At 49.0% G+C, this 13,653-nt stretch overlaps 1 protein-coding gene across 1 annotated transcript in view; it reads left to right on the top strand.

Annotated features, from left to right (window-relative positions):
- Positions 1-13,653, top strand: part of CNGA2 (cyclic nucleotide gated channel subunit alpha 2) — a 23,828-nt gene extending 10,175 nt beyond the window's left edge. Inside the window, exons 3-7 of the mRNA XM_032227314.1 lie at positions 1,610-1,708; positions 2,820-2,987; positions 6,239-6,346; positions 8,461-8,567; positions 10,704-13,653. Of these exons, the coding sequence (XP_032083205.1) occupies positions 1,610-1,708; positions 2,820-2,987; positions 6,239-6,346; positions 8,461-8,567; positions 10,704-12,118 (1,897 nt within the window). The 3' untranslated portion in view covers positions 12,119-13,653. The remainder of the gene's footprint in view (positions 1-1,609; positions 1,709-2,819; positions 2,988-6,238; positions 6,347-8,460; positions 8,568-10,703) is intronic.

Raw genomic sequence — 13,653 nt, 5'->3', positions numbered from 1 at the left:
TTGACCAACCGGTTCTACCGAACTGGTGCGAACTGGTAGGAATCCACCTCTGGATGGAACTCACCCACTGGCCGTCTCCTCCCTGCTGGCCCCATCCAGAGAGGTTGGAGAGGCTGTTCTGATGCCAAGGAAACTTTCTTCCTCATGTGACCCAAGAGATGGCATTTCAACAGAAAGAGCCCGGCCTCCCCTCTCCTGATTTCAAACTTTCTCTTGCCTCATCAAAGCTAGGCTGATAGAAGCAGGACCTGCTTTGGCCAATAAAGAGCTGCTTTCCAGATCACTGGGCCCCAGAAACTTGGTTGGCAAGGTGCAAACCTATGGATTCCCACCAGTGGTGGGATTTAAACAGTGACGTGCGGTGAGGTTTATGGCTGCTGAGGCACTGACACAGGAGTTTCAAATTTTGTTAGACTTGTGGACTTCCAACTCCCAGAATTCCACAGCCAGGCATTGCTCAGTTCCGATTTAAAGCGACAGCATTTGTTTTTCTCCTTTGCGAAAAAGTTTTCCTTCATTCTTTTTCTTCTCAGACTACATGAGGCACCTCGTTCTCCCGCCTCCTCCTGTTGAGGGCACTTTTTAAGACGCTTTTTTTAAAGAGTTAAGCACTAAGCAGAGTCAGCCACTGTGATTCTGGCAACAACTACCTCAGCCTTTTTCCTTTTACATTTTTTTTTTCTTTTCATGATGACAGTGGTGAGGCTCTGCCTCCCCTGCCTCCCCTGACTGCGCGTCCCTGGATTTAAACATTTTTTTATAAGTTTAAGTTTATAAGTTTAATAACATTTATATGCCGCCCAATCCGGAAGGACTCCGGGCGGCTTACAATACATCAATAATCAAAAAAGAAAATAAAATAAGATACAGGGAAGAAAAATAGATATAAAATACAACACATCATGCACTCTATTCTGAATGGGGCTGGACCATATTTTGGGGTCAACAGCCCCAGGCCTGCCAGAACAACCAGGTTTTAATGGCTTTCCGGAAGGCCGAGAGAGTGGGAAGGGTCCGGATCTCTGCGGGTAGATCATTCCACAGGGCTGGGGCAGCTACAGAGAAAGACCTCCCCCGAGTAGTTGCCAACCGGCATTGCCTGGTCGATGGTACCCGGAGGAGGCCCAGCCTGTGGGATCTTTTGGGTCGTTGGGAGGTATGTGTTACTTCCAGCTCTCTGGGCGTGGCTTGGTGGGCATGGCAGGGGAAAGGATACTACAAAATCCCCATTCCCTCCCAATCAGCTGGGACTCAGGAGGAAAAGAATAGATGGGGGCGTGGCCAGCCAGTGGTGGTATTTGCCGGTTCTCCGAACTACTCACCATTTCTGCTACCCGTTCTGCAGAACTGGTCAGAACCGGCTGAATACCGCCTCTGATTCCTACCAGTCTGTGTAGGGGACTGGAGAGGCAGCGTGGCTTCGTTTCTCTCCTGTGCCCTTCTGGGGAAGGCAGAAGCTCTTGATGCCACCGAGAGAGCAGCTCGGGGTTTGGCGAGTTGCCAAGGGCTTGTTTTCATGGAAAGAGAGGGATGGTCTTGCTGAGCACGGTGGGTGACGGTGGGCTGCTGCTGAGCTTCATAAGCCAAGGGCTCTTCGGTCTCTTGACAGGCTTCCCTCAGTTGATGATGACGACGATGTCTCCTCGGAACTGCAGCGAGTGGCTGCTTTGGAGGATGCTGACCACTCCCCAAAAGGGGCCCTCTCCAGGTAGGTTCCCCATGGCTTTGGCCAGCTAGGCTCGGCCAGGTGGGAAAGGTGAGCAGGTGAGCAGAGGTTTCTGAAGCAGACAGCGGGTGCAGAGATCTTTAGTGGAGTTGAATAACAGCAGGGATGTATTCCTTGTCCTGAAATGCAGCTGTCTTTTCCCAGAGTCATTGGGATCTCCTGGCTGCACCCCTTCCTAGGCAATAGGGGGAGGGGGTCAGTGGGTCCTTTGTTGGAAACTTTGGGTTGCCGTCGCTTTCAAGAGTAATTCTCCCCAGTTGTTCTTGTTAGGTATAATCACAGACTGTACAGTTATAGAGACTAGTTTGATTCTGAACTTAACAACGGCAGCAAGATTGTTGGTGGCGCAGTACTGGAAGAAGGAAGAATTGCCTACTATTCAAGAATGGACGTTAAAAGTAGTAAACTTAGCAGAGGTGGCCAAAATCTCAGCATATTTGAAGGACTATTCAGATGAGAAATACAAGCAGGAATGGAGAAGATGGATTGACTATATTCAAAATAAATATCGGATTAAGAAATTTCAATTAGCTTAGGAACGAATGAACAAGGAATGCTACAATTTATCTAAAGTTAGCTTAATAAAAGGGGAGTTAAAGTACAAGAGGGAGGTAGGACGCTAAAGTTAGTTAGCTTATGTTGGTGTATGATTGTTAAATGTTTATACCCTTATAAACATTTTATATTATCTTATATTTTGCTCTGGGAGGTTGGGGGGAGGGAGGGTTGGAGCGGGGGGCAGGGTTGGGGCTGAGGGAGGGAAGGGGAAAGGGAAACATTTGTAAAATCTATTAAAACTCTTTAATAAAAAAATAATAATAACAAAAGATAAGAGTAATTCCCTAATCTGCCTAATAAGATGGATGCAATCGAGGTTTCACCCTAGGAGGACGTGACGATGTTTCAGCAGGAGGAGTAACAAGATTTTGGGGACTACCCAAGGTCAAGATATTTGGATATTACTGCTTTCCTTTTTCCAGACCTAACCAGGCAGGAGGGAAAAAAATAAAAACCAAGGGCCAGTTTGTTTCCCTGAAGCTTTCTGGGCCACATCTTCAACTCCAAGCCAACGACGCAACCTTCTTCCTTCTAGGATAGCTCGGCTGGTGATGGCTGTCCGAGGATGGGCCAAGAAAGGTAAGAAAGAAGAGGAGAGAGTGGACTCCTTCCTCGCGCGTTTCCGTGGACCTGATGTGAAAGGTTTAGCAACAGACTCGGCGACGGCAGGTGGAGATGGCCTGGCAGGCCAGCGGCACAAGAAGTGAGTCTTCCTGACTCCCTGAGGAGAGGGGGAGCTCTCTCTTCTGGGCTTGCCGAGGGGAATGAGGGGCTTTCTTTCTAAGGGTTGTCCCAAGGAAGGGACGCACGAGGGCTGCCTCGCCCTTGGATGGGGAATGATGGCAGAGGACCCCCAAGGCCAGAAAAACAGCTGCTGGCCCAGAGGTGGGTTCCTACCAGTTCGCACCAGTTCGGTAGAACCGGTTCGTCAAATCTACCGAACCGGTTAGAAGAGGTTCCACCAGAAAGCAGGCCACACCTACAGAAGAGGTTCCAAAATTTTTTGAAACCCACCACTGACACACACACACAGACACACACACAGACAGACTCACACAGAGAGAGAAAGAGAAAGAAAGGGAGAAAGAAAGAAATAAAAAAAGAAAAAAGAAAGAAAAAGTGAGAGAGAGATGAAAGAAAAAAAGGAAAAAGGGACAGAGAGACAAAAGGAAGGAAGGAAGGAGAGAGAGAGAGAGAGAGAGAGAGAGAGAGAGAGAGAGAGAGAGAACACATGGCCGGCAAGCCACTCCCACCAGGTCACATGGGCGGCAAGCCACTCCCACAAAGGAGGCCACACCCACAGAGTAGGTTCGAAAATTTTTTGAAACCCACCACTACACAGACACACATACCCACAAACAGACTCACACAGAGAGAGAAAGAGAAAGAGAAAGAGAAAGAAAGGGAGAAAGAAAGAAAGAAAAAAGAAAGAAAAAGTGAGAGAGAGATGAAAGAAAAAAAGGAAAAAGGGACAGAGAGACAAAAGGAAGGAAGGAGAGAGAGAGAGAGAGAGAGAGAGAGAGAGAGAGAACACATGGCCGGCAAGCCACTCCCACCAGGTCACATGGCCAGCAAGCCACTCCCACAAAGGAGGCCACACCCACAGAGTAGGTTCAAAAATTTTTTGAAACCCACCACTGTGCTGGCCACTCTGGGGTAGGGGAGGTGAGCAGCTGGGAAAAGTGAGAGGAACTTGAGAGAAGGAGAGAACGCATCCCATCTGCTATGGCGGAGATGTTGATATTGCACTGAATGCATTTGAGGGATGTTGCCTGGACCCCTGGTGAGGAATAGCAGGGAGTTTGAGCTCATCTTTTGGCGTTTGGCAAAATGGCAGCATATCTCTTGGGGCCACTCCTAGCAGCTAGATCAGTGGTAGTCAACCTGGTCCCTACCGCCCACTAGTGGGCGTTCCAGCTTTCATGGTGGGCGGTAGGCATTTGCTGTAACTCTGCTTTATAAATTTCATAAAGTTACTTCCCTACTTTATAAATCACCATTACTGTGGAACCGGTGGGAAGCCAGAAAATTTTACTACTAACAGAGATACAAAAGTGGGCGGTAGGTATAAAAAGGTTGACTACCCCTGTTCTAGAGTCTCTGCCCAGCGGGCCCCAGCTGCAGGGCTTCATCAAGTCATTGACTTCATCTAGATGGCATGCTCGGGGGTCCTCCTCCTGGGCAGCCAGGGAGGCTTTCAAATGCCACCGAAGCGGAATAACAGAATGGGAAGCCACCTTGGAGGTCTTCTAGTCTAACCCTCTGCTCAAGGAAGAAACCCTATACCCATGCTCAGTGGTGGGTTTCAAATTTTTTTTAGAACCTCTTCTGTAGGTGTGGTCTGCTTTGTGGGAGTGGTTTGCCAGCCATGTGACTGGGTGGCCGTGGGCAACTTGTAAAATGTGGTGAAATCCACTTAACAACGCTCTTGCTTAGCAAACAAAATGTTGGCTCAGTAACTCAGGCATTGAAGTGTGCAAGTCTTAAAGCTGTCAAGTTACAAGACCCTTGCACCCCTAACCCTTTAGAAAAAAAATACCCCAGGGGTGTTCAAACATGACAGCTTTAAGACTTGTGGACTTCAACTCCCAGAATTCCTCCTCTCGCTCTTCGTCTTGATGATGTGCGGACGGGCGGGGGGAGGGAGCTGGAACCGGTTCTAAACGGCACTGTAGATTTGTGGAACCTCTTCTATAGAAGAGGTTAGAACTGGTAGGAACCCACCCCTGCCCGTGATGGCGAACTGGAGGTGGCACGCACAGGCCTCTCTGTGGGCATGCGCACCATCACATTCCACCACATTAACGGGTGCTGGAAAACAGCCCCCCAAACGCCCAAAATCCAGGTCATTTTTCAAGCTGATTTTCAGGCCATTTTCAGGCCATTTACTGGGTCATTTTTCAGGCTGTTTTTTGGGACATTTTTCTGGGTGTTTACAGGCCATTTTCTGGGGTGTTTTTAAGGGCATTTTCAGGGCATTTTTTGGGTCAAAAGTGGCTTGGAAACAGCCCAAAACACCGGCCAAAACTGCCCAAAAAACAGACATGCATATGCCAGCCACTGGGTCTTCGGGTTTCCTGCACTCCTGTGGGCACATGCACACACATGCACACATGTTCCAGTTTGGGCACTTGGTGCCGAAAAGGTTTGCCATCATCACTGCCCTATTCCATTTCAGAAAAGTGGCTGTCCAGTGTGTTAGGCTACCTACAACGTCTGGAGACAAGGGGTTCCACTGATTGATTGTGGAAGTTTCTTCTTATTTCCAAGTTGATTGTTTTCCCATCCATGGCTTCTTGTTCTGCCTTCGGGTGCTCTGGAGAATAGGTTGACCCCTTCTTCTTTGGGGCAGCTCCTTAGATATTGGAACATTGCTGTCATGTCCCCCTTGGTCCTTCTTTTCATTAAACTAGATGTCCCCAAGACAGATTGAAGGGCGGTGAGTCATGGCCAGCTCCAGAATCCTCTCATTATCTGTTCAGGAAGTAGACCATTCAGCCAGAGATTGGCGCTGTCTCTTTCTTCCCCTGGGCTAACCAAGGATGTGCTTTCCTGAAGCCAAGGCGGTGGATGCTGGGCAGAAGTATGGCGGTGGCTGTGCTTTGGCTTCCTCAAGTCACACACCCCCCTTCCTTCCTTCCTTCCTTGCTTCCTTCCTTCCTTCCTGCCTTCCTTCCTTCCTTCTCTCCCTCTCTCTCCCTCTCTGTCTCTCTCTCTCTCCATCTCTCTCTCTCTCCATCTCTCTTTCTCTCTCTCTCTCTCTCTCTCTCTCTCTCTCTCTCACACACACACACACACACACACACACGACACACGCACACACCCTTCAGCCTCCAGACCCCTATCTGAACTGGAGCCCAATTCTTCCTCTCATCAGCTCTGCTGATGAGTGCAACTGAGTTGCACCCAGTGCAACTCAGTTCCTTTAAAAAAAGGTTTTGACTGTGTTCCCAGGAAGAAATGGAAAGTCCTTGTGGTGGACCCTGCTGGGAATTGGTACTATCGTTGGCTCCTAGTGATCGCAATACCAGTGCTGTACAATTGGTGCGTGCTGGTTGCCAGGTGAGTGGGGAGTGTGGCTTTTGGGGCTTGCCTCCTGTGGGGGTGTGTGTGTCTCACTTCCTGGGGTGACCTGGCTCCCCAGCTCCCCGGGGGCCTACCAACTGAGCAATCGAGCAGGCTCCAGCAATTGCAGTGTGGAAGCAAATATTCCCAAGTTTAAGAGCCGAGGTGGCGCAGTGGGTAGAGTGCAGTACTGCAGGCTACTTCAGCTGACTGTTATCTGCAGTTCGGCGGGTTCAAATCTCACCAGGCTCAAGGTTGACTCAGCCTTCCATCCTTCCGAGGTGGGTAAAATGAGCACCCAGACTGTTGGGGGCGATATGCTGACTCTGTAAACCGCTTAGAGAGGGCTGGAAGCCCTGGTTCCACCACAAAACCGCGGTCGACTAAAGCGCGGTCGACTAAAGCGCGTACGTGACGTCATCACAGCGTGACGAAAACGGCACGCTGTGAGCGGTAAATTTAAAATTAACGCGAAAACCTTACCCTAACCCCCCCAAACCTAACCCTAAACCTAACCCTAAACCTAACCCTTAACCTAACGCTAAACCTAACGCTAACTCTTAACCTAACCCTAAACCTAACCCTAACGCTTAACCTAACCCTAACCCTAACCTTAAACCTAACCCTTACCTTTATGTGAATCGGCTTGCTTTAATTTAATTTTAATTTAATTTATTTTTAATTTTATTTGTCGCGCTGCTGATGACGTCACGTACGCGCTTTGATCGGGCGCGCTTTAGTGGACCGCGGTTTTGACGGGTCATGGGAAGCCCTATGAAGTGGTATATAAGTCTAACTGCTATTGCTATTGCTAAGTCGACCCTTTCCTAGCCCTTATTCTGCCCCATAGGTGATCATCTACCCACTGCAGACCTGAGCTGGCACACCCAGGCTGCCTCCTTCCGTCCCTCCCATGCTTCCTCTCTTCCACTGGCTGCAGAGGATGAGCATGTAGGGACAGAGATTCTTTCGGACAGCTCAGCCATCAGAAGGAATTATTTTGCTGGTGGGCAGCTCTCATCTTCTGATGCACGGAGGCCCAACAGCTGTCCCCGGAAATTGTGCTGGCTGTCTTTCCTCTCCTGGGGGACACCTCCCACCCCCCCCCAAAAAAATCAAGGAAGCCCTTTTGGTCCAAGGCAAGGGAGGACCAGTCAGTCCCCTGCACAGAACATCCAAATACTTGCTCCCATCACTATGGGTCCCTTTTAACAAATTGATTTTCAGCCTTTAACTCCCCACACACACATACACACCTTCCTAGTGGTTTTCTACAAGCGCAGGGCCCATTTTTTTAAAAATCAGATCAACTGAAGGTCGAACCATTTGATCATGACAGAAATTGACCGGCTGGCCTGTTGCCTGAGCCCGATGTTGCGTGACCCGTCAAAACCGCGGTCCACTAAAGCGCGCCCGATTAAAGCGCATACGTGACGTCATCAGCAGCGCGACAAATAAAATTAAAAATAAATTAAATTAAAATTAAAATAAAATTAAAGCAAGCCGATTCACATAAAGGTAAGGGTTAGGTTTAGGTTTAGGGTTAGGGTTAGGTTAAGGGTTAGGGTTAGGTTTAAGGTTAGGTTAAGGGTTAGCGTTAGGTTTAGCGTTAGGTTAAGGGTTAGGTTTAGGGTTAGGTTTAGGGTTAGGTTAAGGGTTAGGCTTAGGGTTAGGTTTAGGGTTAGGTTTGGGGGGGTTAGGGTAAGGTTTTCGCCTTAATTTTAAATTTACCGCTCACAGTGTGCTGTTTTCGTCGCGCTGTGATGACGTCACGTACGCGCTTTCGTCGAGCGCGCTTTAGTCTACCGCGGTTTTGTGGTGGAACCCCGATGTTGTGGGTTGAGAGGACTCTGGCCCAAAGTCCCCCAGCTAAGGAGAGACTAAGAACTCACAGTTTCCTGGTTTCTAGACTGGTGCCTTCACCGTTAGACTAGCTGGCCCTTACTTTCAGCTTTGGACGAAGGAGGACAAAATATGCCGTGAGGAATGTCCATCCTATGGCGACGATTCGCCTGTTTTCCCTCTGGAAAGGCCTGCCTGGTGGCCCCCATGGCCTCCCTGCCCTCTTTGTCACGGGCTCTTCACGGGCTTCAGCTCTCTTCTCTTTGCAGAGCCTGTTTCAATGAGCTCCAGAGAAGGTATTTGCTCTGTTGGCTCCTCCTGGATTACCTGGCAGATGGCATTTATATCGGGGACATTGTCATCCGGATGAACACAGGTGAGGGAGGAGAGGTGGGATCTGGATTGGGAAGGGTTGGTGTCGTCCAGTGGTGGGTTTCAAAGTTTTTTCGAACCTACTCTGTGGGTGTGGCCTCCTTTGTGGGAGTGGCTTGCTGGCCATGTGACCTGGTGGGAGTGGCTTGCCGGCCATGTGACCTGGTGGGAGTGGCTTGCCGGCCAGGTGACCTGGTGGGAGTGGCTTGCCGGCCATGTGTTGTTGTTTTTTTCTCTCTCTCTCTCTCTTTCCTTCCTTTTGTCTCTCTGTCCCTTTTTCCCTCTTTTCTTTCATCTCACTTTTCCTTTTTTTTCTTCCTTTCTTTCTCTTTCTCTCCCTCTCTCTGTGTGAGTCTGTCTCTGTGTGTGTGTGTGTGTGTGTGTCTGTCTGTCTGTCAGTGGTGGGTTTCAAAAAAATTTGGAACCTCTTCTGTAGGTGTGGCCTGCTTTCCGGGTCCACTGGTGGAACCTCTTCTAACCGGTTCGGTAGATTTGACGAACCGGTTCTACCGAACTGGTGCGAACTGGTAGGAACCCACCTCTGGTGTCGTCTTTCTGTAGCTCTCCAACAGGCAGAAAATGACCCCGAGAAAGTCAACCTGCTTGCCTGAAGCTTGGGGGGGTGGGGGGGTGGGGAACTAGTGACAGATTTATTAAGCTTTATTGCTAACGATGACCAAACTGGGCAGTAGTAGCAGGGCCGGATTTAGATGAAAAGAGGCCCTAGGCTATTCCACTTATGAGGCCCTTTCACCTCCCATTTTTAAGTTTGAGAGACAATAAAATACATCATTACTGTGATATATCAATATATATCAATATATACAGCTGGCCTCCCGACGGAGGGCGGCTCTGCTCGGCGACAAAGGCAGCGAGGCCAGCCACCTCCCCCGCTGCGCTCAGCTGCCCGGCTCGGCCCCCTCGCCCTCACCTGCCTGGCCGCTGGTGGGCTCCGCGTCAACGGGGCGGCTACTGGGAGCGGCCGCGTCTCTCGCCTGACCGCCGGTGCCGGGAACGTGGGCGGGCTCCCCAACTGCCGCGGCGCTGGAGCTATCTTAACCAATACATTTTTAGGTTTGTTTATTAGTCACGTGCGTAGAATTTCTCCTTATTTTCGGTTCAGTGTTTTAGTGTTCACTGTTTTTAGAATAGTGTAATTTTAATTTTGCTAACAATTTGAATGTAGGCCCCTCTTGATCTTGAGGCCCTAGGCTGAAGCCTAGTTAGCCTATAGGAAAATCCGGCCCTGAGTAGTGGCCATCCTGGGCATGAAGCTGCCCTGATAGCCAGCTAAATGAACAAATGTTCAGAATGGGCCCTTGTAGCTTTCAATATTTGGTCTCGCCAACCTTCATCACTGTGAGAATGGAAGATGTTGTCTTTTATGTTGTTGTGCGATCCAGAGTAGCCCTTTCGCTGATCACAGGCAGACTGTGGACCCTGGATATAAGGAACAGGAGGAAAGAATGATGTACATAACCATGGTTCACTGACAAAAGGGCGAACGACAAAACCACGCCCGACTAAACTGCGATGACAAAACCGTGTTTTCTAAAGCGCTCCGATGAATGAGCGCTGAATCACACTGACAACAGCGCGGCGACAGAAGCGTGCTGTAAAACTAAACCTAACCCTAAACCTAACCCTAAACATAATGCTAACCCTAACCCTAACCCTAACCCTAACCCTAACCCTAACCCTAACCCTAACCCTAACCCTAACCCTAACCCTAACCCTAACCCTAACCCTTAACCTAACCCTAAACCTAATCCTAAACCTAACCCTTAACCCAACCCTAAACCTAACCCTAAACCTAACCCTTAACCTAACCCTAAACCTAATCCTAAACCTAACCCTAAACCTAATCCTAACCCTAACCCTAACCCTAACCCTAAACCTAACCCTAAACCTAACCCTAAACGTAACCCTAACCCTAACCCTAACCCTAACCCTAACCCTAACCCTAACCCTAAACCTTACCTTAAGTTAAAGCGCCCTTCTGTCTCCGTGCTGTTGTCGCCGCGCTGATGACGTCGCGGTTTTAGCGACGCGGTTTAGTCGGGCGCGGTTTTGTCGTTCGCCCTTTTGTCGGGTCACGCGTAACCATACTTGAATTGCTCTTTGTGTTTCCCCCTGGTAGGTTTCCTTGAGCAGGGATTACTCGTCAAAGACTTCAAGAAGCTGCGTGCGAAATATTTTGCCACTTTGCAGTTCAAGTTGGACATCCTATCCATTCTGCCTACTGACTTGGTCTATTTCGCCGTTGGCATCCATCGGCCTGAGTTACGCTTCAACCGGCTGCTGCATTTCCCTCGCATGTTTGAGTTCTTTGACCGGACCGAAACGAGAACCAGTTACCCGAACATCTTTAGGATCTGCAATTTGGTGATGTACATTTTAGTCATCATCCACTGGAATGCCTGCATTTACTACGCCATCTCCAAGGCCATTGGCTTTGGAGAAGACACCTGGGTTTATCCAAATATCTCAGATCCAGAATATGGATACCTGACCAGGGAGTATATCTATTGCCTCTACTGGTCCACGTTGACCTTGACCACCATTGGTGAGACCCCTCCCCCTGTGCGCGATGAGGAATACCTCTTTGTCATCTTTGACTTCCTCATTGGAGTTCTCATCTTTGCTACTATTGTGGGGAACGTGGGCTCCATGATCTCCAACATGAATGCCAACAGGGCGGAATTCCAGGCCAAGATCGATGCCGTCAAGCACTATATGCACTTCCGTAAAGTAAGCAGAGAGATGGAAGCGAAGGTTATTAGGTGGTTTGATTATCTTTGGACCAACAAGAAAACTGTGGATGAGTGGGAGGTGCTCAAAAACCTTCCTGATAAACTGAGGGCTGAAATAGCCATCAACGTCCACCTGGAAACCCTGAAGAAAGTGCGGATATTCCAGGACTGTGAGGCTGGGCTCCTGGTGGAATTGGTGCTCAAGCTTCGCCCTCAGGTTTTCAGCCCGGGCGATTATATTTGCCGGAAAGGAGATATCGGTAAAGAAATGTACATCATTAAGGAAGGGAAGTTGGCGGTGGTGGCAGACGACGGTATTACGCAATTCGCCTTGCTGACGGCCGGCTGCTGCTTTGGGGAAATCAGCATCCTCAACATTAAAGGAAGCAAAATGGGGAACAGGCGGACGGCGAATATTCGGAGCATCGGCTACTCCGACCTCTTCTGCCTCTCCAAAGAAGACCTCATGGAAGCGGTGACTGAGTATCCGGATGCCAAGAGGGTCCTGGAAGAACGTGGCCGAGAGATCCTCACCAAAGAGGGCCTGCTGGATGAAGCCGCCGCGGCGGAAAGCATGGAAGCGATGGATGTGGGCCAGAAGCTGGACAGGTTGGAGACCAGCCTGGAGACGCTGAATACTCGTTTCTCTCGCCTCTTGGCGGAATACGATGCCGCTCAGATGAAGCTCAAGCAACGCCTCACTTCTCTGGAAGCCAAACTGAAGGAAGACAAGGAGGAGGAGCTGTTTCTCGAGGGCATTATCAGCCCACTGGCGGGGGAAGAGGAAAAAACCAGCCCTTGAAGTCTTGCTTCCTAGAATTTCCTGTTTATTTACTTTATTTACTTTGCTTGCATGTTACTTATTCCCTCCCCCCGCCCCCAGATCTAATTCTCATCAGATTATCTGACCACAAGATCCATTTCCAAACTCTTGACACAGCTCTCTCCTCCCCTTACAGTAACCTTACAACTCTCCTAACTCTTCTTCTTTCACTAGTTAACAGATAACGGAGTCTCCCTTTTTCTTAACTCCCTCCCTCCCTTCCTTTTCCTAGCCCCCTTCCAGATGGGACAGTGCAGGATATTAGGATATTTTTCTGGGGGGAAAAAAGGCATGGAATTGAAAGCGGCTCCTACTCCTGACCTCTCTTCCGGTGGCAATAATCCTTTTTGAAATATCATTTCACAGTTGGCGACTAACAGCCGGTTAAAAAAAAATACGTCCCAAGTCTTCCTATTTGTGGAGGCCATTTCCCATGGAATTCGATGGCCTCTATTATTCCACACGCAGAAGGAAGGAAAGCGTGTGCACATGCTTCATGTGTGTGTGTGTAGCGTGGGTATTGTGTCCCAGGACATGGAATCATCTCTCTAAGTGAGGGCTGCCTAGTTCAAGATTGCAGAGGGAGAAATGTGCCTAAATCCCCTTGTACTCTTAATCTCAGTTTTTTGCTGCCTGGATCTTTTTATTCTATTAATTCTGAACCGTGAGGTTTCCTGCTGTGTATTCTCTTTGTTTTTTGAAGATAACTGAAATTTCTTCGGAGGCCACACTGAGTGCCAAAAATTGCAGCACATCCTAGCAGGAGTAGGTGTTTAGGGATTATCTTCACATATCTCAGGCAATCGGGAAAGGTCAGATCCAGAATCTTTTCTGGCCCATCCATCCATTCTCCTACTTAGATCCAGTTCGAAGAGGACCTGAAATTAATTGGGAATAGATGTTCAACGAGCATAGCTATTGGTGGGTAGAGGCCTTACGGCTGCCCACCAGATCCCCATGATTATATAGCCCAGTCCTCTTTGAAACCAGGGATCTTTCAAACCTCGTGGATGGGGAAATTATTGTGCTTTCCAGGAATTGTGAATTGGGTCCGTGTAATGAAGTTGTCTGGAAAGGCTTTTGCACGATGCTTCCTTACCTGATCGGATTCGGTCCTGGGCCCTAACAATAATAGAAAAACCAGCACTTTTCCTCAGGAGGAGAAGCAGCTGTGTTGCACCCTCATGGTGACACTTGCTTGGCCTCCTTGAGATGATGTGGAAGTGAGCGGCTCTCCTGCTTCAGAAGCTGGGAACGAAGAAGAAATTCTCCTGTGCAGCTTTGTAAAGAGGCTTTGGAGCCCTCCCACCAGATCTAACTAGGACTGGAAGCAGATTAGGCCAGTTGGGTAGTCATCTGGTTCCTGAGATAAATGCCTAGGTGAAAGCAGTGTGCCCAAAGTCACTTTACATATTGCACTACTTTTAGTCTATTTTAAGAGGCGTCTGCCTCGATGCAAACAGAGTTACAGGGTCCCATGTCATCCTTTAAAATAAAATAAATAAAGTACTCGT

The sequence above is a fragment of the Thamnophis elegans genome, chromosome 12 (genome assembly GCF_009769535.1).
Source record: "Thamnophis elegans isolate rThaEle1 chromosome 12, rThaEle1.pri, whole genome shotgun sequence".
In the NCBI taxonomy this organism is placed as follows: Eukaryota; Metazoa; Chordata; class Lepidosauria; order Squamata; family Colubridae; genus Thamnophis; species Thamnophis elegans.
Note: the sequence above shows the minus strand (reverse complement) of the source record. Positions and strands in the feature narration are given on the sequence as shown.